This window comes from Nilaparvata lugens, chromosome 13 (assembly GCF_014356525.2).
Source record: "Nilaparvata lugens isolate BPH chromosome 13, ASM1435652v1, whole genome shotgun sequence".
NCBI lineage: Eukaryota > Metazoa > Arthropoda > Insecta > Hemiptera > Delphacidae > Nilaparvata > Nilaparvata lugens.
Genome location: NC_052516.1, coordinates 13,340,644 through 13,362,089, shown reverse-complemented (window position 1 = coordinate 13,362,089; position 21,446 = coordinate 13,340,644). Strand labels below are relative to the sequence as shown.

The following is a 21,446-nucleotide window of genomic DNA, read 5'->3' as shown; positions in this document are numbered from 1 at the left end:
ATTGTCTATAATTATTGATTGTATGAAGCTAGAAAGCATTACAACATGAAGTAGACCTATTACTCTCTAATACTAGACTGGAAATTGGAGAACAAGTGATGGATAATTTGAAGCAAATTTAATAAAACGGTATGAATAAATGGAAAGTCATCAGTCCTAAATAATTCCTATTTGTTTCCTATTGAATTTGTTTGTGTTGGTGAAGATAGGATATGTTTTATGGAGTCCAATCTCACTAATAACCAAGAATCCTGCAACATTGCCAGATCGTTTTTAACAATTTGGAAATAGCTTATAATTAATTAACAAAATATTGAATCTAAATTAAGAAAATGTATGATTTAACCGTTGAAAAATATTATAACTGATGATCATTTTAAACAATGGTAATGAACAGTACATATTACATGAGATATACCAGTATAAGCTATCCTCTATAGAAGGCAGTGGCAAGGCTGAGAATCGGCAACGCTGTCCTCCTATCTTTCTCAACTGCCGTTATAACGTGGACCTGACTATAGCTTGTTGCTCGAATGTTGGGCGAGGTTATGGAAAAGGGGACAGACCCTTTGCTATAGAAGTATATATCCATATAAATCGTATGTATAGATATATTGAAGCATATAGTGTAGACCCATATATACTGTATATATAGATATAGCAGCATATAGTGTCGACCCTACCCTACAAAGTCTGAATCATCAGCCATTATTCTGGCCTTTCTCTCCCTCCGTGGCGTCACCCGTGTGGACCCCACATCATCTTCTTCTTCTTCTTTTCCTTCTTCTTCTTCTTCTTCTTCTTCTTCTTCGTCGTCTTCTGTTTCTGAACCTTTTTCTTCTTCTTTCTCTGCTAATTTTTGGTCATATTCTTCTTCTTTTGCCTCTTCTTCATGTTGCATTTCATCTTGTTCATCATCATCATCATCTTCTTCTTCTTCTTTTTCTTCTTCTTCTTCTTCTTCGTCGTCTTCTGTTTCTGAACCTTTTCCTTCTTTCTCTGCTAATTTTTGGTCATATTCTTCTTCTTTTGCCTCTTCTTCATGTTGCATTTCATCTTGTTCATCATCATCATCATCTTCTTCTTCTTCTTCTTCTTTTCATTCATCCTCTTCGTCATATTCAGTTTCTGAACCATCTCCTTCTTCTCCTCCTCCTTCTTCTTCTTCTCATTCTTCTTCTTCCTCTTCTTCTTCTTCTCCTCCGTCTTCTTCTTCTTCCACTTCTTCTTCTTCTCCTCCTCCTTCTTCTTCTCCTTCTTCTTCTTCTTCTTCTTCTTCTTCTTCTTCTTCTTCTTCTTCTTCTTCTCATTCTTCTTCTTCTTCTCATTCTTCTTCTTCCTCTTCTTCTTCTTCTTCTCCGTCTTCTTCTTCTTCCACTTCTTCTTCTTCTCCTCCTCCTTCTTCTTCTCCTTCTTCTTCTTCTTCTTCTTCTTCTTCTTCTTCTTCTTCCGCTGCTAATTTTTGGTGATATTCCTTTTCTTGTGCCTCTGAATCTTGCAATTCTTCTTCTCCTTCTTTCTCTTAAATTTCTTCATCATATTCGTCTTCTGTTTCTGAATCTTCTACTTCCTTTTCTTCTTCTTTGTCATCATTTACTTCATCATCTTCTGCAGTATTTCTTTTCTTGTCACCTTCTATTTCTTTCTCCTTTTTAAACCTATCCTATTTTCTTCTCCTTCCATCTTCCTCATCTTATTCCTTTATTTATTCTTCTCTTATGCCATCATCTCTTCTTCTATCTTTTCATATTATCTTCTATTTGTTTCCTCACTTTTCTCTTCAATATAGCGTTAGAACTTCATCTAGTCCTTTACTCCTTTTTACAAATTTTGTTTAATTCTCTTTTACTTCGCATTCTATGTTTTGTTTAATTTTCTTTCACTTCACACTGTATGTTTTCTCCACTTTTCTTCAACATTCTCTTTTCTCTACATTTCTCCACTCCTCCTCTTGTATTTTTCTTCTTTTCCAATATTCGTTCTTCTCTTATACCCGCCTATGATTTTTGGAGATGCAATATTCTGATTTCCATTTATTGATTTTTTTCTTCTCTGTCTACTCACACATACAAATTCAGTCACACAAATATATATGTACTGCAATTGTCAACCATTGTAGGGAAGCATAAATACAGATATACTGTACTGCCTTAGTCAGCCATCTCTGGGACCCTTGAAAAAAGCTGAACGGTTTGCGGACTCACTGTGACACTAGATTTTATTTTCGTCTATTGTCACGACACCAAGCCTCCTTATATCTATATAGGATTATATCTATATATCCTTATATCTACACTGTAGTTTTGACTTGTGACTTGGGACCCTCTTTTGATTTCAAAAGAGGCCTACTATTTTCAAAGAGGTCCCGTCATTCGGAGGAGACGATAAGCTGTCGGTCTCGACTACCTTAAAAGTAGTCGTCATCTCTCATCATCATCCCTCTCACTCATTACCCACGCACAAGCCTAAGAGCTTATGTGGGCTTCACCCTCAGTATTATTATTATTATATCGTAAATATCTAATAAAAATGCCTAATTCCTTCTACATGAATCTCGGAGGCTATAAGGCCTATTAATGTATTGATATGAGTTGTCTGATAAAGTATTTCCAAAGGGCTGATTGAATTGTTTAATTATTATAGAAATAACTAGTACCTTTAAACTTTATTTTACATAAACACTAGCCGTAAGGTTCGCTTCGCTCGCCATATCCGTCTAGCCAGGGGGCTCCGCCCCCTGGACCCCCGACTGGATCGTCCAAAAATGAGATCATATGTTTGGACAATCCAGTCGGGGGTCCAGACTAAACGTCAGGCTAAACGGATATGGCGAGCGAAGCGAGCCTGACGGCTAGTAATATAATATTCCCAGGATTGAAGTAGCAGTGCCCAATCAATTTTTCCGCGATAAATGCATTTAAATCTTCAACTTGGTGCCAACCTAACAAAGTCAACTCAACTTAATGCCAATCTGACAAAATTATTAATTTAGTTGCCAGTTAACAACTGTTTCGAAGAGGTACTCTATCTGGATTATAGTTCTATAGTAACATATGATATGGAAATTTCAATTATAATTAAGAGACTGGGAGAAGAAGAATATACATGCTAGAAGACGAACTTTAAACCCTTAAAAACAACCCTTAGAGTTAAAATATTGCCAAAAGCTTTCTTAGTGCGCCTCTAAAGGGCCAACTGAACATACCTACCAAATTTGAACGTTTTTGGTCCGGTAGATTTTTAGTTATGCGAGTGAGTGAGTGAGTGAGTGAGTCAGTCAGTCAGTCAGTGAGCGAGTGCCATTTCGCTTTTATATATATAGATTACTACTTTCAGTACTCATTACATACCAAAAAAGGTCACTTGAAAATGCATGGAAACTAATAGTTTTTAGTGACCTGAGTGCTGAAACTAGTATAGTGTTTATGTAAAAAAAATCTGGTGTGGCGCACTCACATAACTTTCCTTGCCGTTATGAAAATCGATCACCTGACGCTAGTGTTCACGCGCATCTCAAGTCTACTACTCAAAGATCACACGCTGGAGACACACGAAGTCTGCTATCTCTTCATAGTGAATGATTCAATAGAATCAACAGTTGCCAACAGTTTGCAATTGAAATAATCACATTTTCTCGAATTTCGAGCTTATTTTAAATATTAGGGGAAAATGCTACTTGTCTTTAATTGTAGAGATTTCCATGCTAATCTTTTCCACTTCTATCTTCTCTCTGAAGCCTGATAATTGGTAATCTTAAATCAAACTTTGCATAGATGGGGCGGAGCTTCTGGAATTTTCACAGATATGGGACTTGTGGCAGCTGATAGAGCTTATCAATGACTATTTTAGGTATAATACGTATTCTCTGAATGTTAATCTTTGGTGAAAAGGTGAAAACAGAAATTTTAAACTTAACCTCACTTTGGACTATTTATGTGCCAAAATCAAGGAATTCAAGAAGTTTTGGGCAATTGCCTGTTTCTCTTTCCAAATATCGTGTTTGTGACTGTTCTAATAAATAAATAAATAAATAGATCAAAATTGTTCGTGTCGGATCCTTATATTGTAAGGACCTTAAGTTTCAAATTTCAAGTCATTCTGTCTATTGGGAGAAGAGATATCGTGTACACAGATGCTCACACATACTCATACATACAGACCAATAGAAAACCACTTTCTTGGACTCAGGGGACCTTGAAACATATAGAAATTGGGGTACCTTAATTTTTTCGGAAAGCAATACTTTCCTTACCTATGGTAATAGGGCAAGGAAAGTAAAAATTAAAAAGCATACTATCTATTTCTATAATCTATAGATTCTATACTATAATAAAGGATAGAACTTGCTTATAGACACGTACGGTATTGGAAAATTATGTTTGACGCATCATCACGTCTCAACTACTCAACTGATTAACATGACATTTTGCATAAAGATTCTTTATTAATCGAGGATGGTTATAGGCCTATTTTCAATTCTTCAAGATTTCATTACGCAAGTTTTGAAGACACTTAAATATACCTTTGACCCAAGTTTAGAGACGTTGAACAGACCCTTGCGGAGCACGGGTTTCCTCCTAGTAATCAATTCAAGTTGATACATTGCAGTCTATTTCTAACTTCATTAATATACTAATATGTCACGAAAATTCATAAATTTCATTAAACCAACTATCATTTTCACAGTTTCTGAAAGGTATAGTGACTAATGAAACCCAACGAAAGACAAGTTATGAAAAACTAGAAAAATCTATCAATCATCCACTATTAATAAGTACGTCACTAAATGGAAATTAGTCGACTGGAAACTGATCGATAATTTTGAAATATCGATATGTCGACAGATAGCAGATAACGTTTCAGTGAGAGATAAGAGCTAAATATAGGTCACACCGCCAAAGTTTTACGATAAAATTACGAGTTTTGAGATAATCAATCAAGTTTACAGATTGAATTTTTCTACGAAATCGTTATATTGTTGGTTTTGAGATATTTTTGTGATTAAGTTATGACTTTTCAAGTAGATGATTTTTGCTGAGGAATATTCTTGATTCATAAACAATCGGAAATATTAATTGATTTAAGGTCATGTCAGAGGCCTGAAATTGATCAGTTGCGACCTGAAAACTCTGACACCAGACCTCATCCAGCCAGGTCACACGATATTACTAGTTGTTCTGTGAACAGTAGACCTCACGCAGTATTCTCATCCACAAGTACCTGATTGAAACTATAGACCTTATGTAAATACAGCAATGGACACTACCTCTGTAAACAAAGCCATAGTGCATGACAGGTGGTTGATGGTGACGTCAGCACAGGTAGGGCTCCTACACCAATAAAAACACTAGCTGATATAGATCAGCTGAAATCAACAAATTTTTATTGGTGGAGGAGCGAGCCCTACCTGTGCTGACGTCACCAGAATGCACTATGGCTTTGTTTACGGAGGTAGTGAATAGACTGGCTTCTCCACACATCTGTGTAATCACTTGTCAGCTGATTTTTGATGAATAATTCTATAGTCTGATTTCTACTCTAATATTGGCGTATGAAGGAGGCTCCTTTTTCCTTTTATATTATCCTGGAAATGCAAAATTCCCAAAAAATTTGTATATACGTCGACGCGCAATTAAAAAAGGAACATACCTGTCAAATTTCATGAAAATCTATTACCGCGTTTCGCCGTAAATGCGCAACATATAAACATTAAAAAATTTAAACATTAAGAGAAATGCCAAAACGTCGACCTGAATCGTAGACCTCACTTCGCTCGGTAAATTATTATTATAATTGATATCATAACTGGCAATGTTATAAAATTGATAGGAGACTTCAAAATAACCACAGAATTTTAATATATTTTTTAGTTTCTTCTAAAGTGAGATATAAGTTATGAAGTTAGTGAAAATGATAAATTACATTATTACCACTTCTCCTTTTCCCACCGCCTTCTATAGTAGATAGCTGTGATTTAAGTTATCTCGGTATATCTAATTCAATACTTAGGCCCAGTTGCACAAAAGCCGGTTAAAATTTTAGCGTGATTAGTTTCACAAGAAACAATCAGTGAAGCCGTCTTATCAAAAATACCTTCTCTGATTGGTTCTCGTAAAATTAATCACGGTTAAAATTTAACCCGCTTCTGTGCAACGGGGCCTAAGTATTGTAGATTCTTTTTGATAATGATCAATTATATATCAGAAATATTATATTCACCAAGAAAATATATCTTTTCCTGATTTAATAATGAATTTTCATAATTTAGATTAGATATTCTGGTAGTTCAATTCTTCATCTTCTTCTTCTTCTTCTTATGTTTCTGAATCTTTCACTTCCTTTTCTTCTTCTTTGTCATATTTTACTTCATCATCTTCTGTAGTATTTCATTTCATATTTGTCACCTTCTATTTCTTCCTCCTTTTTAAAACTCTTCTATTTCTTCCTCCTTTTCAAAACTCTTCTATTTCTTACTCCTTTTTTAAAACTCTTTTATTTTTTCTTCACCCATCTTCTTATATTTCTTCATAGCATACAAAAGATTTAGCAACGGTGAGAAGCTAGAAAAGGATCCAGCTATCTGCTTTGTTTGACGATAGACAAGGATAGCAAACCACTGATAATCAATGACTTTATAATGTGAATCTCTCTTTACAGGCTAAAGGATAGCGCTATCTGCTTTGTCGAATGATGGACAAGGATAGCAACATCAATGTTAATCAAATACAGCCATTATAACGTTCTAAACAGGTGGGTTAATGTAGAGAATTAGCAAGGTTCCGGTATCCCCCTCTTTTAATACCTTCCCCCGCATCATGTGACGTCACAACTAAGCGAAACTGAGACGGAAGTGGTTCGGAAGTCACCCTTCTACCTCCTAATGCTCTACCTACCCTCTAGCTCTAGAATGTCTTGCTCTAAAACTTCTCTACCTATCTTGCTACACTACCTATAACATCTACTCCCCTATATAGTGAGAGATATAGAGATATATACGATATATATAGCGAAACTGAGACGGAAGTGGTTCGGAAGTCACCCTTCTACCTCCTAATGCCTCTACCTTCCCTCTTGCTCTAGAATATCTTGCTCTAAAACTTCTTAACTATCTTGCTACACTACCTATAGCATCTACTCCCCTATATAGTGAGAGATATAGAGATATATACGATATAGTGAGGTCCAAGTTATAAAGGCAGTATTAGATTAACATTGGTGTTGCTATCCTTGTCTATCATCATTGTATCATCTTCCTAAAGTGAGGTCCCCGTTATAATGGCAGTATTAGATTAACATAGGTGACGCTATCCTTGTCTATCATTCGACAAAGCAGATTGCGCTATCCTTCTCTACCTCCTCAACTTTGCCATACAACAATATAGAAATAAAATTAATGAACAAAATATTCCATTTCAATTATGAAATTGTTTGACCATAAATTAATATATTCTCTTGACAAATAAAATATGATTAATTTTTTTTAAACAAGAATGAACAGTTGATATTACATCGGATATACCAGTATCTGGTATCCTCTATAGAGGGCAGTGGCAAGGCAGAGAATCGGTAACGCTGCTCTCCTATCTTCCTGCACTGCCATTATAACGTGGACCACACTATAATTCTGTCGAAGTTTACACAAAATGGTACATTATACAAGTTTCACTTGCCTGAAAGTTAACTTGGCATAATGTTGGATGGATAGATGGATAGTTTGAGGTGGGTGGGAATATATAGGGTGCATGTTATGTGTACCCCCTCCCCTTTGTTAATGCTGGTTGTTGCGTTATAGGGGGGGGGGTGTTGAAGGTGATGTGTATCCCCCCCCTTAAAAGATATCCCATTGTCTTTTCAATCATACCATCGTGATCATGATCTTCATCTTCTTCTTCTTCCACTACTACTCATCTTCTTCTTCTTCTCCATCATCATCATCTTCTTCTTCTTCTTCTTCTTCTTCTTCTTCTTCTACTACTACTACTACTTCTCCTTATTTTGGTAGAGAGTTAGTGGGGAGGATATTTTTAATATTCTTTCCGAAGAATGGACATTGATATGTCCAAAGCTCCGCCAATTTATGTAGATGCATAACATATAATATCTATAGTTATTATATTACAAATTACTTTTTCATATCATATACAGTTCAATAATATTTTCTTAGTCTATATTATGTAATTATCTATGATTTGCTGTATTGTAAGCTATTGTATATAAGTGTATAAGCCAGTATATTGTAATCTACATAAATAAAGTACTCAATCAATCTATCATCATCTTCTTCTTCTTCCTCTTTTTCTTCTACTACTACTACTTCTCCTTTTCGGTCTCCATCTTTTTCTTCATCATCATCATCATTATCTTCTTCTTCTCCATCATCATTATCATAAATGTATGCTGTTGATATCATAAATGCAGACAAAGGATTGTTGACTGGAGCTAAATGGATGAACTTCCTTCTGCAGCGATATATTTACATCCTCTGCTCTATACTGAATATAACTGGCAATTATTCAATAATAATTATATTTTGTGAAAATACTTGAGGACTGAAAATTTTGTGGATTGAACAACTACAAGACTTAACCTATTTCGGACTATGTGTAACCATAGATGAAGGATAAGCATAAGCTATATTTCTTGTCTCTGGTGTAACCTTATTCAAATTTGGGAGAGGAATAGCACAAGGTTACCTTATTTTTCCTCTCCCTATCATTTTGATAATGTATTTATTGTATAAATGAATAAAGAATCTGAGAGCAGATTGAGTTGAAAACATTTTTTGTAGACACAGTTGATTTGGAGTATGAATTAAAATATTTAAATTCTATTGTTTTCTTGAAGAAGCCAAAAACTTTTTCTTGACATTAGTTGAGAATAATTTTTACATTAATTCCTCAATTCACCTGTGTAGTAAGTTTGATATACTCGCTCCAATCTTTGCATTTCTATTGGGGGATGGCAGTTTGAACGTCAGTTGAGAGTTGAACTCAGTCGACCAATCAGGTGCGAGTACACTTCCCCTGCTCTGTACAAGGCCACGCCCACAACGAGCTCCCATTGGCTGATGCTAGCACGTCATGACAGAGACTCTATTTTGTTGAAACATCTAAACCAACTGAACTCTGTTGCAAAAGAAAATGCGAGCTAATACTTTTGTAATTTCCTGTTCTAATAACCAGGTGACTACTTATATTTTTAATCAGAGTGAAAATACGTATGGAATGAATTTCTTGGCAAGAATTAGTATTATTCATTCAGTTGTCAGTCTTATGCTTATCAATCACTACTATTCAAAAGAAAATATTAATTGTTATCTATATTCAGCAGTTCCCTCCTACAAATTAGCATAAACATTTTTACAGGATACCTTGAAGTAGCCTAGGATTTCCATTAGATAATGCATGACATGATTTAGATCATCAAAATAATGATAACAATAATAATCAAAACAAAGCTCATATTTAAGATTTTTTGCATCTTTATAAATGTACCCACTTCCGTTTATAATTTGGTACGTATTATTATAGAGAAAAAATATTGTGTAGCGCACTCACACGACTTTCCTTGCCGTTATGAAAATTGATCACCTAACGCTAGTGTTCCCGCGCATCTCAAGTCTACTATTCAAAGATTTGAGCCAGATGGCGACAGGGTAATAACGCTGAAGACACACGAGGTGTGCTATCTCTTCATAGTGAATCATTTAATAGAATCAACAGTTGCCAACAGTTTGCAATTGGATAATCATATTTTCTCAAATTTCGAGCTTTTTTTCAATTTTAGGTGAAAATGTTACTGAACATCAGTTGTAGAGATTCTCATGCTGAATCCTTTCCACTCGAAATTTTTTGTTTAAATTGTATCTGAAGCCTGATAATTGAGAATCTAAAATCAAACTTTGCATAGATGAGGCGGAGCTCCTGAAATTTTTACAGATATGGGACTTATGGCAGTTGATAGAGCTTATCGATGACTATTTCAGGTATAACTTTATTCAAAATCGTTGGAGCCGTTTTTGAGAAAATCGCGAAAAATCCTGTTTTTGACAACATTTTCGCCATTTTAGCAGCCATATTGAATCGCATTTGATCGAAATTGTTCGTGTCGGATCCTTTCATTGTAAGGGCCTTAAGTTCCAAATTTCAAGTCATTCCGTTTATTGGGAGATGAGATATCGTGTACACAGACGCACATACACTCATACACACACACACACACACAACACACACACACACACACACACACACACACACACACACACACACACACACCACACACACACACATACATACATACAGACCAATACCAAAAAAACACTTTTTTGGACTCATGGGACCTTGAAACGTATAGAAATTTAGAAATTTGGGTACCTTAATTCTTTTCGGAAAGCAATACTTTCCTTACCTATGGTAATAGGGCAAAGGAAAGTAAAAATAGCATTAGTAGGTATCCCATGGTATAGGGCGTTTATGTCGCAACTTTTACTGTTATCTCAAGCCGAAAGTCCACGTAGTTCTTTCCCATGAAGCTATTTGAAGCTGGTATACTCTCATATTGTGCCGTTCATACACTCTCTCCCCAACAAAACAGTACAAATCGACAATAATCTACAGTAATCGGCTTGAGATAACAGTAAATGTTGCGACATAAACGCCCTATATCATGGGATATCTACTTATGGTATTATTTTCTCACTCCTGTACCAATACATTTCCGTAAATGTATCTATTTCTGACTATGATTATGACAGTATGATTATATATATCCGCTAACGTCGTGTTCAAGTGGTAGAGTGGTCATTACTGTCCAAACTTCACCACTCCATCAAATAAAAAAGACATTATATTCTATTCTAAAAATGTTTCTCCTCCGAATAGTTATATTATCTTGATAAATGATGAACTCAATCACCACTGCATCTATTCCTTGTGTCTGATTGAATATATGTCATACATTCCTCATACATAGAATTTAATAGATATAGTATTAATAGTAAATGGAGTAGTTATAATAGCTTGATATCTGATAGACTGAATAACAATGACGTATTAATATTGGATGGATCTAATATTACTCGTGTAGGTAATAATATCTATATAATCTCGATATGTGATGATATCGATATAATCTGGATATGTGAGACAGTGTATTTCATTTGAGAAGGCTTCCATCTATATTGGGCAGGCAGGTTCAATTAAGCATCAATCTGCCACAGATGCAGGAGATATCCATGGAGATATCTACTCAGATGTCTGCTTCTACTTTGAATTCAGCGAGATGAACAGTCTGATGTCAATCAATCAATTACTGTATTGATGTCTGTTGAAGGGGGTACTGTTTCTGGTTGTGATTGAGTCTTTGTTGAGGTTGTATTTCTTGGTTTCTCTCTCTAAGTCTCTCTCACTCTCTCTCTCTCACCTGTAAAAATTGCTTTTTCATATCATATACAGTTCAATAGTTATTTTCCTAGTCTATATTATGTAAATTCATCTATAATTTTGCTGTATTGTAAGCTATTGTATATAAGTGTATAAGCCAGTATATATTGTAATCTACATAAATAAAGTACTCAATCAATCAATCAATCTCTCTCTGAAGAGCGTTCAGGTCGTATGTTGATGGGTAGGATATTGTTTTATATCCTTCTTACAGAATCGACAGTTATTTGTTGAAACACCGCCGATTTATGAAGTTACATCACATTATTATATCATCGTTTTTCTAATTGCATTCAATTCTTATTCTCATTGATTAATTTTTCATACTTTGTAAAATTCGTTTAATAATTAGAAATACTGTCATTTTATGTAAATTAGTGTATAAGCCAGTAAATATTGTAACATACATAAATAAAGAAATCTAATCTAATCTAAATTCTCCCTCTGGCTCATTCATATAGCATAAGTACATTTTAAGTGAAGCAGTGATTAGTTTATTTAGTTTTTTACAACTTGGTCGTTCAAAAATTGCAAATTTTCTTCCTCATTCCTTTCTTCCATTCCCATTTCTACTCATTCTCATTTTCCAATCCTTGTTTCTCTCTACCTTGTTTTCCTCTCCCTCTTCATGTTCCTTACACACTCCCCTTCTCCCTTATTATCTTGTCATTCTTTATCTTCTTTATCCAATTCTTCCTCACAATAATCTCCTCCTTCTACTGCTCTTTCTCTTTTCCCTTCTTTCTCTTTTCTCATCTTTCTTAGCTCTTTTCACCTTTTACATCTTCTTCATTCTTCTTTCTCTCCTTCAGCTCACTTCCGTTTCCTTTTCCACCTTCTTCTACTTTTCATCAACACTTCCTTTATCTATTATACACCTCCTATCACTTCTTTGTTCTTCCTCTGATTCTCCATCTTTGCCTCCTTCACTCTTCTCCTACTTCTTCTCCTTTTTCTTTTTCCTATTCTTCTTCTTCTGTTTAGTATCCTCTCTATTCCTTCCTCTCCTCCTCCTCCTCTTCTTCTCCATTCCTTCCTCTCCTCCTCCTCCTCTTCTTCTCCTACTCTATCTCTACTCCTCTCCATTCATTCCTCCATCTTCACTTACCCCCTTATCACCTTCTCCTTCTTTTTATCACCATCCTCTCCTCATTCTCCTTTTCCTCTCAAATTTCTACCCACTCTTCCTCCTCTTCCCCCTCATCTTCCTCCCTCTCCTCCTCCTCTATCGTCAACTCTTCCTCCTTATCATCTTGCTCGTCCTCATCCTCTAGCTCCTTCTCCTCCTCCTCCTCCTCTACCCCTTCTTCACTTCTTCACTTTATCCTTCTCCTCTTCCACCTACTTCTCCACCACCTCCTCATCTTCCTCACCTCCTCCTCCTCCTCCTTTATCCTGTGCAGATTGGCCTCCTCACCGAAGCAACACAGGTACAGAAGGTGCGCAAAGGTGCTCAAAAGTGAATGCCGTACAGCGCATGCCCCAACCAGCCGACCAATGACAGGCCGTCTTTCTCCGACTATATGTGAGCGAGTCAAGCCTCGCCAGCCGCTATTACAGTTCAGATCCTCTTGCAGTGAGCAACTCTCTCTCTCTCTCGGAATCCGCTCTAGGACACTGCTCTACGACACTCTAACTCCTGCTCTAATATTCCTCCTTCCTCTATCCTTGGAGGTCCTTGTCTCAATCCTGAAGTGTCTAGATCCCAGGGTGTCTAGGATCATCTCATCAAGGTCCCAGGGTGTCTAGGATAGATTGCGCGGCTCGGAACACCTGTAAATCTTGGCAGGGATCCGAAGTTTAGGGAGGAAATTGAGTTTTTCTACAAAATCTTTGAGTGATTTGGTGAATTTTCAGTGAAAATCCTTCTTATCTAGTAAATTTTCGGGAAACATCTATAAATTTCGTGAATTTTTTAAGTGAAAAAACTTATCTTATCTAGTAAATTTCCAGTTATTATCTATAAATCTCGTTGATTTTTAGTGAAGAGTCTTGTTATCTCGTGAAATCTTTTCAAGTTTCGTGATTTTTGAGTGAGAAGTTTGTAAATCTTGTTGTTTTATTGACATTCTGACGTAAACGTCTGCATATCTTTACAATTTCAACGCCTTTTCTAAACATTTCGTGACTAAATCTATATCTTGTACTTTTCTATACTGTCTCTTGTTATAGCCAGGGTAATTTCCCGGTTTTCTACTGTGAAAATTGCAGTATCTTGTGATTTTCTCTTGAAACTTTTACTGTTTTCTATAAATTGTTCGAGAAAATCCTGTATTTTCTCTACAAATCTTCCTCTGGTGTGAAAACTCTAGTTTTTCCACTTTGCAAAACAAGATTGCGTGTATTTCAATCAATTTATATAGTGGAAAACCGACGTTTTTCGATAGGATAGTATATTCAAATAAGGTGCAATATAGTATTATTGAGGAAGTATTTGGCTTTAATTTATTGTTGTAAGTAAATATTGTAGAAAATTGTTCCTTGTGTATTATTAGTCAGGGGATTAATAGACGAATTTAAATATTGCTTAAATATAGTTGAAAACATCTAACATATCAGTATTATTAGATAAGATTGATTAGGTTAATTAAAGTAGGTGTGAAGTGTGAGTTAATTGATGTTAAATTTGCGTGTTGAGATTGATGTTATAAAGTTGATGTTAATCTATAAAATTGGTGGAAGTTAAATTAAAAGTAAAACTCTAGAATCTAATGTGACTTGAACCACTCTATATATCTATCCTATTTCTGACAATCAGTCTGCCTCTTAATAACATATATATAAAACTATACTGAATCTATTTTCTATACTTGACCTTGACAATCTAGGATCTCTGTAAATCTAACGCTTCCAATCTGAGACAATCTGTAAACTTGTAAGTCTTTCAACACCTTGTCAATCATTCTCTTGAGACTGCCTTCTATATTCTAAACTCTACGTTTTCTACGATAAAACTTTCTAAACACTTTTCTACTGTTGAAAACTTTTTGACTAAATCTTTCTACTACACTGTGTACTCTACCTACAAACTTTCTTACTCTATTTACAAACTTGTAAGTTGACCATCAATTTTCAGGGTCAACTTTTTCAGGAAACTTTCGTGTAATTCTTGCTGCACAATCTATTTTCTAAACATTTTGTTGTTTTAAGGTTAGGAAAATTATTGTTAAATATCGTGAACTGTCAATTGTAAGGGTATAAACGTGAGTTAGTGCAGAAATCTTGAATTAAATTCGAGTAATCGTTGGTTAGTTGTCAGTTAACGTTAACGGCCGATCAGTGTTTAAACTTTGAGGTTATTGGTCGGGTATATTGTGCAATATTAGTGGAATCCCGCGTTTAAAGTTAGTGAATTAAACTGCAATTCTCAACTATCATATACATTGTGATAGCTTGATATAACTGAGGATTTACCAATAAATCAAGTGTTTAATTATAATTAAACATTATCAAACTATCTTCCAGTTATAGTGGGATAGTTTCAGTGAATTCTAGAAACTGAAATTGAAGTTTCTCAGATTTAAAACAATTTTAAAGGAATTGATTGTATTCAAATCGAATTCTAGAGCTTTACTAGACGATTTCCACTGAAAATTTATCAAAATCACTAGTTTTCACGTGGTTTAAATATACATCAAAAGTTAAACTCTATCACGTAACCTTTGTGTGGTAGTAACTAGATAATAACTCTAGATTTGATAAACGTTGTTAATTGAACGTGTAAATTAAATTTGAATTAGATTTCAGTGTGTTTCGTGGGGCTTTGATATCAGATTTCAAGTCCTATTTACTACACTAGACAAATATCTCTCACCAAAATTCGAGTATTTTGGTGATAATACAAGGAAATAATCTATATCTTGATCAAATTTCGGGGGTTTAGATAGTAAATTTGAAGCCTCTTCAACACTAGACATATATCTCTCACCAAAATTAAAGTATTTTGGGTGATTATTCGAGAAAATAACTGATATTTTAAGGGTTTATAAAGTGATTTTGAAGGCAGTTACACACTAGACACCTCCCCTCGCCTCCATCACGTACTACCAGTGTGTACCATTTTCAACCCCTAATCCTCCTTCTTCTCCCTTTCTGACTTCTTCGTCAGTTCCTCCTCTTCCTCTTCCTCCTCATTCGTCGCCTCTCCCTCCTCCTCCTCCTCCTCCTCCGCCTACGGCATTCTGCAGTCAGTGCAGCTACTGTAACTGTGCGAGAAGCAGCTACTTTGCACCGCAACAGCTGTTCCATCCGGCTGTGGTGGGATATCCGGAACTAGTTGCTACAACTCAGCAGATCTACTCGTCTACGCTGATCTTGGAGCCGGCTGTCAAGACGACCGCCTACGCTGAAATGGTGAGTCAGCTAAAACCAAAATTGGGTCAAATTTGAAGTTGTTTTTGGTGGGAAAAATTGGTTGGAAAGATTTCTCGGCGAAAATTTATAAAAATTGGTATGATTTTAGTGGGAAAGATTGAAAGATCTCAAATTATTGAGAGAATTCTGTCTACAGAAAAAATTATGTAAATTATTGTGAATAATTTAATTTTTTCCCCCTTTTTTGTGTAGTTGAGAAGTTGATATTGTAGTAATTATCAATATTAAATAAAAATACTAAGAAATTGTCAAAAACCACAGATTTATTGATACTTACAAAGACCGGTTTCGGTTATACACCATTGTCAATCTCTGATAAACATTTCTGTTCACCGGTCTTTCTAATTATCAATAAATCTGTGTTTTTTGACAATTTCTTAGTATTTTTATTTAATATGTTAAGTGATGAAGATTGGTTCAAATAGTGAGTCAGCACTAAAATTTAGATGAAATTAGTTTGGTTTCAGTGGGAGAGATTGGAAATTGATGGGTTATGTCTACAGAAAAATGATGTGAAAGGTTTTAGTGAAAAAAAGATTGGTTTTGTATTGATTGATCGTGGCTTTTTAGGGAAATAGATTGGAAATAGAGGGAGTTCTTGTTAGATGATAACATAATTTTGAGGGTTTTGTCTGTAAATTCAACAGTTTTGTGTTAAATTGATGTAGGATGTATCTCTACGCTGAAATGGTGAGTCAGCAGACAGATATTTATATAAAGTTTGAAATTAAAGTTTCAAAGATTGGCTGAAATGGTTAGTCAGTACTAAAATTTAGATAATATTTGGAGGTTTTTCAGTGGGCGAGATTGGCTGAAATAGTGAGTCCTTACTATAAAAAACTAAGTTAGTCCAGTTCAATATTGAAATACACTCTTCAAGTGTCAGTATCAATTAAATGGAAATCATAGATGCCACATGTATTAGTAATACTGACAGCTACGATGCTTGTACATGTATTTCATAATTTTGGGCTTTGATTTTAGGGGTTGAGGGATTTCAAAGTAGGGGCATATGCGAATAAATAATAGCATTGACGAATATAAAACAGACAACCCTTTCGCTGCCAATTCACCCCTTAAAACATTCACTGTTACCCCAAAAAAAGAAGGAAAACATTTCACTGAAAAAGGATAAACTCGAGTGACCAGTTGTTCCAATATTTCCTTTTGTCGGTCGCAGTTTTGAATAAAGAACAAATAATATTCATAACCCTTTTATGTAAAATACTTTGTTGAGGATGTTTATTCCTCTTGTTGTTGTTGTTCTTCTTCTTTTTTCTTCTTCTTCTTCGTATTCACATCACATACATGTTATTCCCTATAGTAAGGTCCACGTTATAATGGCAGTGGAGAAAGATAGGAGAACAACGTTGCCGATCATCTGTCTTGTCAATGTCTTCTATAGACGGTAGCTGATACAGGTTTATTGATGTGATATCAACTGTTCATTCTCGTTCAAAATAATCAATTATATATTATCGAGCAAGAAATTATATTTTCCAATAATTTCATAATGAATTTTCATAATTAAGATGTAATATTTTGTTAATTAATGATTAATTCTACATTGTTAGAAGATTATCTGGCAACAGAGCAAAGCGAGAAAGAGATAGAGGGCTATCTGTTTTGTTGAATGATAGACAAGGATAGCAATACCATTGCTAATCAAACACTGCCATTATAACGTGGACCTCACTATAGCTTTTTTTCAACTATATCCTTCTCATTCTGATGTCTTTCTACTGCTTTCTAACCTCCATTCATCCTCCTTTTCCTCTCAATTCCTCCTCTTATTTTCATTCAATTCACATGTTTTTCACCCCTCAAGCTAACAGCGTCGCATCACCTCATTCGATTCCAATTCAATTCAATTTCATACACAAACGAAAACAACTGCCCAATGTTGTTCTATAGTGAGGTCCACGTTATAATGGCAGTATTTGATTAGCATTGGTGCTGCTATCCTTGTCTATCATTCGACAAAGCAGATAGCGATATCCTTTTCCACCTTCGCAACGTTGACAGACGTTTTTTCAACTATTTAGAAATATAATTGATGAACAGTATATCGAATCATAAAAACTCATCATTCAATTATTGAGAAATATATCTTCTTGATGAATAAAATATGATTGTCTATTCTGAACAAGAACGAACATTTAATATTACATCAGATATACCGGTATCAGCTATTCTCTATGGTAGGCAGTGGCAAGACAGCGAATCGGCAACGTTTTTCTCCCAACTGTCTCCACTGCCATTGTAACGTGGACCTCACTTCACTATAGCATGCATGCTCTATTTCTCATAAACGAGAACAACTGTTTATTGTTCTACACTTTTTCGTTTTTTCCATGTTTTCAACATTGTTTTCATTGTGTTTGTATTGTAGGGGATGTTTTGTTGTTTCTTATCAGAAAAGCGTGTCCTAACTGAGTTATGAAGGGGTTGTAGTTACCCCTTTCATGATTGGGGAGGAGTTTTGAATTCGGTTTTGATGTTAAAAGTGACAGGAAAAAACAGGATAAGGGTGGTCACCCAAACTGGTTTTTCTTTTTTTGTGTAGTTGAGAAGTTGATATTGTGGTAATTATTCATATTGAATGAAAAAGACTAAGAAATTGTCAAAAAAACACTGATTTATTGATAATTTATTAGAAAGACCGGTTTCGGTTATTACACCATTGTCAATCTCTGATAAACTATACCCAATGGTGTAATAACTGAAACCGGTCTTTCTAATTATCAATAAATCAGTGGTTTTTTGACAATTTCTCAGTCTTTTTCATTCAAAACTGGTTTTTCTTATAATTTTTGCGAAAGTTACAGATGTTACTATAAAAATAAAATCTGCATTGTGATGGAACAATAATATATCTATTCATATATTGTAACAAATGTATTGTTATAGATGTTTAACTTTCATTATTATCTAATATAATTTCTGTATCCAAGATTAACTTGGAAATTGAATTGCAACCTAGATTATCTTGAGATTCAATAAAATTTAATATTGTGAACAGCCACTGAAAGATTAGAGTCAAGTTTCGTTTAAATAGAAAATATGGAGTAGATTTCATTATATCCTTAGCCCCGGTTGCACAAAAGCCGGTTAAATTTCAACTGTGTTTAATATCGGGAGAACCAATCAGTGAGGGCCTTATTGATAAGACGGATGGTTCTCGTGGAATTAATCAGGATTAAAATTCAACTGGCTTTTGTTCAACCGGCACCTAGAGTAGCTTTCATATATCCTTAGGCCCGGTTGCACAAAAGCCAGTTAAATTTTAACCGTGTTTAATATCGGGAGAACCAATCAGAGAAGGCCTTTTTGATAAGACGGCTTCTCTTATTGGTTCTCGTGCAATTCACAATTAAAATTTAACCGGCTGTTTTTCAACCGGCACTTGGAATTAGATTTTGACTGATAGTCTTCTAGTTGTTGACGTATTTCAAAAATATCGGAAAATCTATAAATCTCGAAAATCAAGGATGATATGAGTAGAATTTTATTGGACATTTTTGTTGAAAATTTCATGTAGAGTCTATGGGTCTAGTTTTCTAGTTTTGACGTATTTCAAAAATATCGGAAAATCTATGAATCTTGTAAACTGAGGTTGATATAATTTATTTTCGTTTTCCAGTTTTGACGTATTTCAAAAATATCGGAAAATCTATGAATCTTGTAAACTGAGGTTGATATAATTTATTTTCGTTTTCCAGTTTTGACCTATTTCAAAAATATCGGAAAATCTATGAATCTCGGAAACTGAGGTTGATATAATTTATTTTCGTTTTCCAGTTTTGACGTATTTCAAAAATATCGAAAAATCTATGAATCTCGAAAACTAAGGTTGATATTATGTAATTTTATTAGACATTTTCGTTGCAAATTTCATGTAGAATCCTATGGGTTTCGGCTGTTATACCTATCGTGGGACACTATATATAGCTCAGTGATCCAACATTCCATCAAAATAATATATATACAACTAATGAATGAACAGGATGGTGGTAAGAGAGAGAGAGAGAGAGAAAGAGAGAGAGAGAGTGTGTGTGTGTAAGGGGTTTGTGAATGAGAAGAGGATGGAATAGCTACCAGTGACAGGTGAAATAGAGAGAGAGAAGAGATAAAATGATGAGGAAGAGTTGGAGATGTGTGAGAAGGAGAAGAGTGGTAGGATGGGGTGTGAGGAAGAGGTATTGAGGAACGAATAAATCGGATAAATATTCATGAATTTGAGAGTGCATATCTGTAATAAACGTTCATGAATATGCATGTTCATGAGAAAAGAGAGGGTTCATGCGTCTATACTACCATTCATTCACTGTAGGCATGCTTTTAAAAGGCCTCCTCACCCTTCACCACCTCTAGGAGAAAGAGAGAATATGGGAGAGAAGTAGAGAGAGCCCGAAAGAGTGAGAGAAAGTGTTTGAGTGAGGAAACTGTCAAAAACTTCCAACACCTTTTCTTCGTCTTCTTCTCCTCCTTCACCTCCTCTTTCTTTATGTTATTTCTCTTCTTCTTCTTCTGTTTCCTCTTCTTTGTCTAGCCGACAACCCTTCCCGAAAAAGGCATGAATTCGTCACAACATTTTTGGGTGAATGACCCCTCTCTTTACCCTTTTATAGTGTTGTGTTAGGAAAAGGGTAGGAGATGATTTCTCTTTATTTTCAATCTCATATTTTTCCACCTAAGTTTCCCCTCTAAAAATACCCCATTGAACCCCTCTTTTAGTCGAGTGTTATCGTCAAAAGGCGTAAAAAGGCCGATTGTGATTTTATACATGTCTTTATTCTTCTTCTTATCCTTCGTCGTCGTCTTCTTCTTCTTCTTCTCCTTCGTCTTCTTCTTTCTCTCCTTTGTTGTCTTCTTCTTCTTCTTCTTCTTTTTCTCCTCCTTCGACTTCTTCTTCTTCTCCTTCGTCTTCGTCTTCTTCTTCTTCTGTTTTTCATCCTCCTTCTTGTTGTTCTACTTTTACTTATTCATTCACATCATCTTCCTCCAAACTTCTACCTCTTCTTTCATCTTCCTTCAAAGGCTTCTCGAGAAACTTTTGGAATAATTAATTATATTTGTTTGAATGCGTGAAATGAGACAGAAGTAAGTCATATTTGCATTAGCCTTACTAGATAAATTGATTGGAGTTTCTAGTCTTTGAAACTGTGATTTGAATTACAGTGCATCCAAATATCTTGTTATTTTTCTTTATCAATTTAATTAGCTAAATTAACCAATTGAAGGCAATTGATTGCTTCATGTATTGCATTTAAAATTGAATGCTCAGTTTTTGCGGGATTTGAAAGCAGTTTTTCGTAATAAATGTGAATATTTAAGAGTAATAAGGAGAGAAGAGGAAGAGGAAAAGAGTATACTGAAGAGGTGGAGAAGGAAAAATAAGAATGTTTAGAAAACCAAGGATTTCAAATTGCGTACTGGCACTTTTTTCATTGAATTTCTCTCGTTCAGATATAATTATAATATAAATATTTCTGGACGAGAATGGGAAACCTTAAAACATTACAGTGCTATTGAAGTGAACAACTACAAGACTCAACTATCGGACTATGTGTAACCTTATCTAAATTTGGGAGAGGAATAGCACAAGGTTACCTTATTTCATCTCTCCCT

At 35.0% G+C, this 21,446-nt stretch overlaps 1 protein-coding gene across 4 annotated transcripts in view; it reads left to right on the top strand.

Moving 5' to 3' along the window:
• LOC111056377 (polypyrimidine tract-binding protein 1) overlaps window positions 1–21,446 on the top strand; it is a 496,090-nt gene that overhangs the window by 110,219 nt on the left and 364,425 nt on the right. Inside the window, exon 1 of one of the 4 annotated variants that reach the window (XM_039439857.1) lies at window positions 12,996–15,794. The exons of the other annotated variants lie outside the window; for them this stretch is intronic. Coding sequence (XP_039295791.1) covers window positions 15,792–15,794 — 3 coding nt within the window. The 5' untranslated portion in view covers window positions 12,996–15,791. Of the gene's footprint in view, window positions 1–12,995; window positions 15,795–21,446 lie in introns of those variants that run through there. 4 annotated transcript variants of the gene reach the window in all.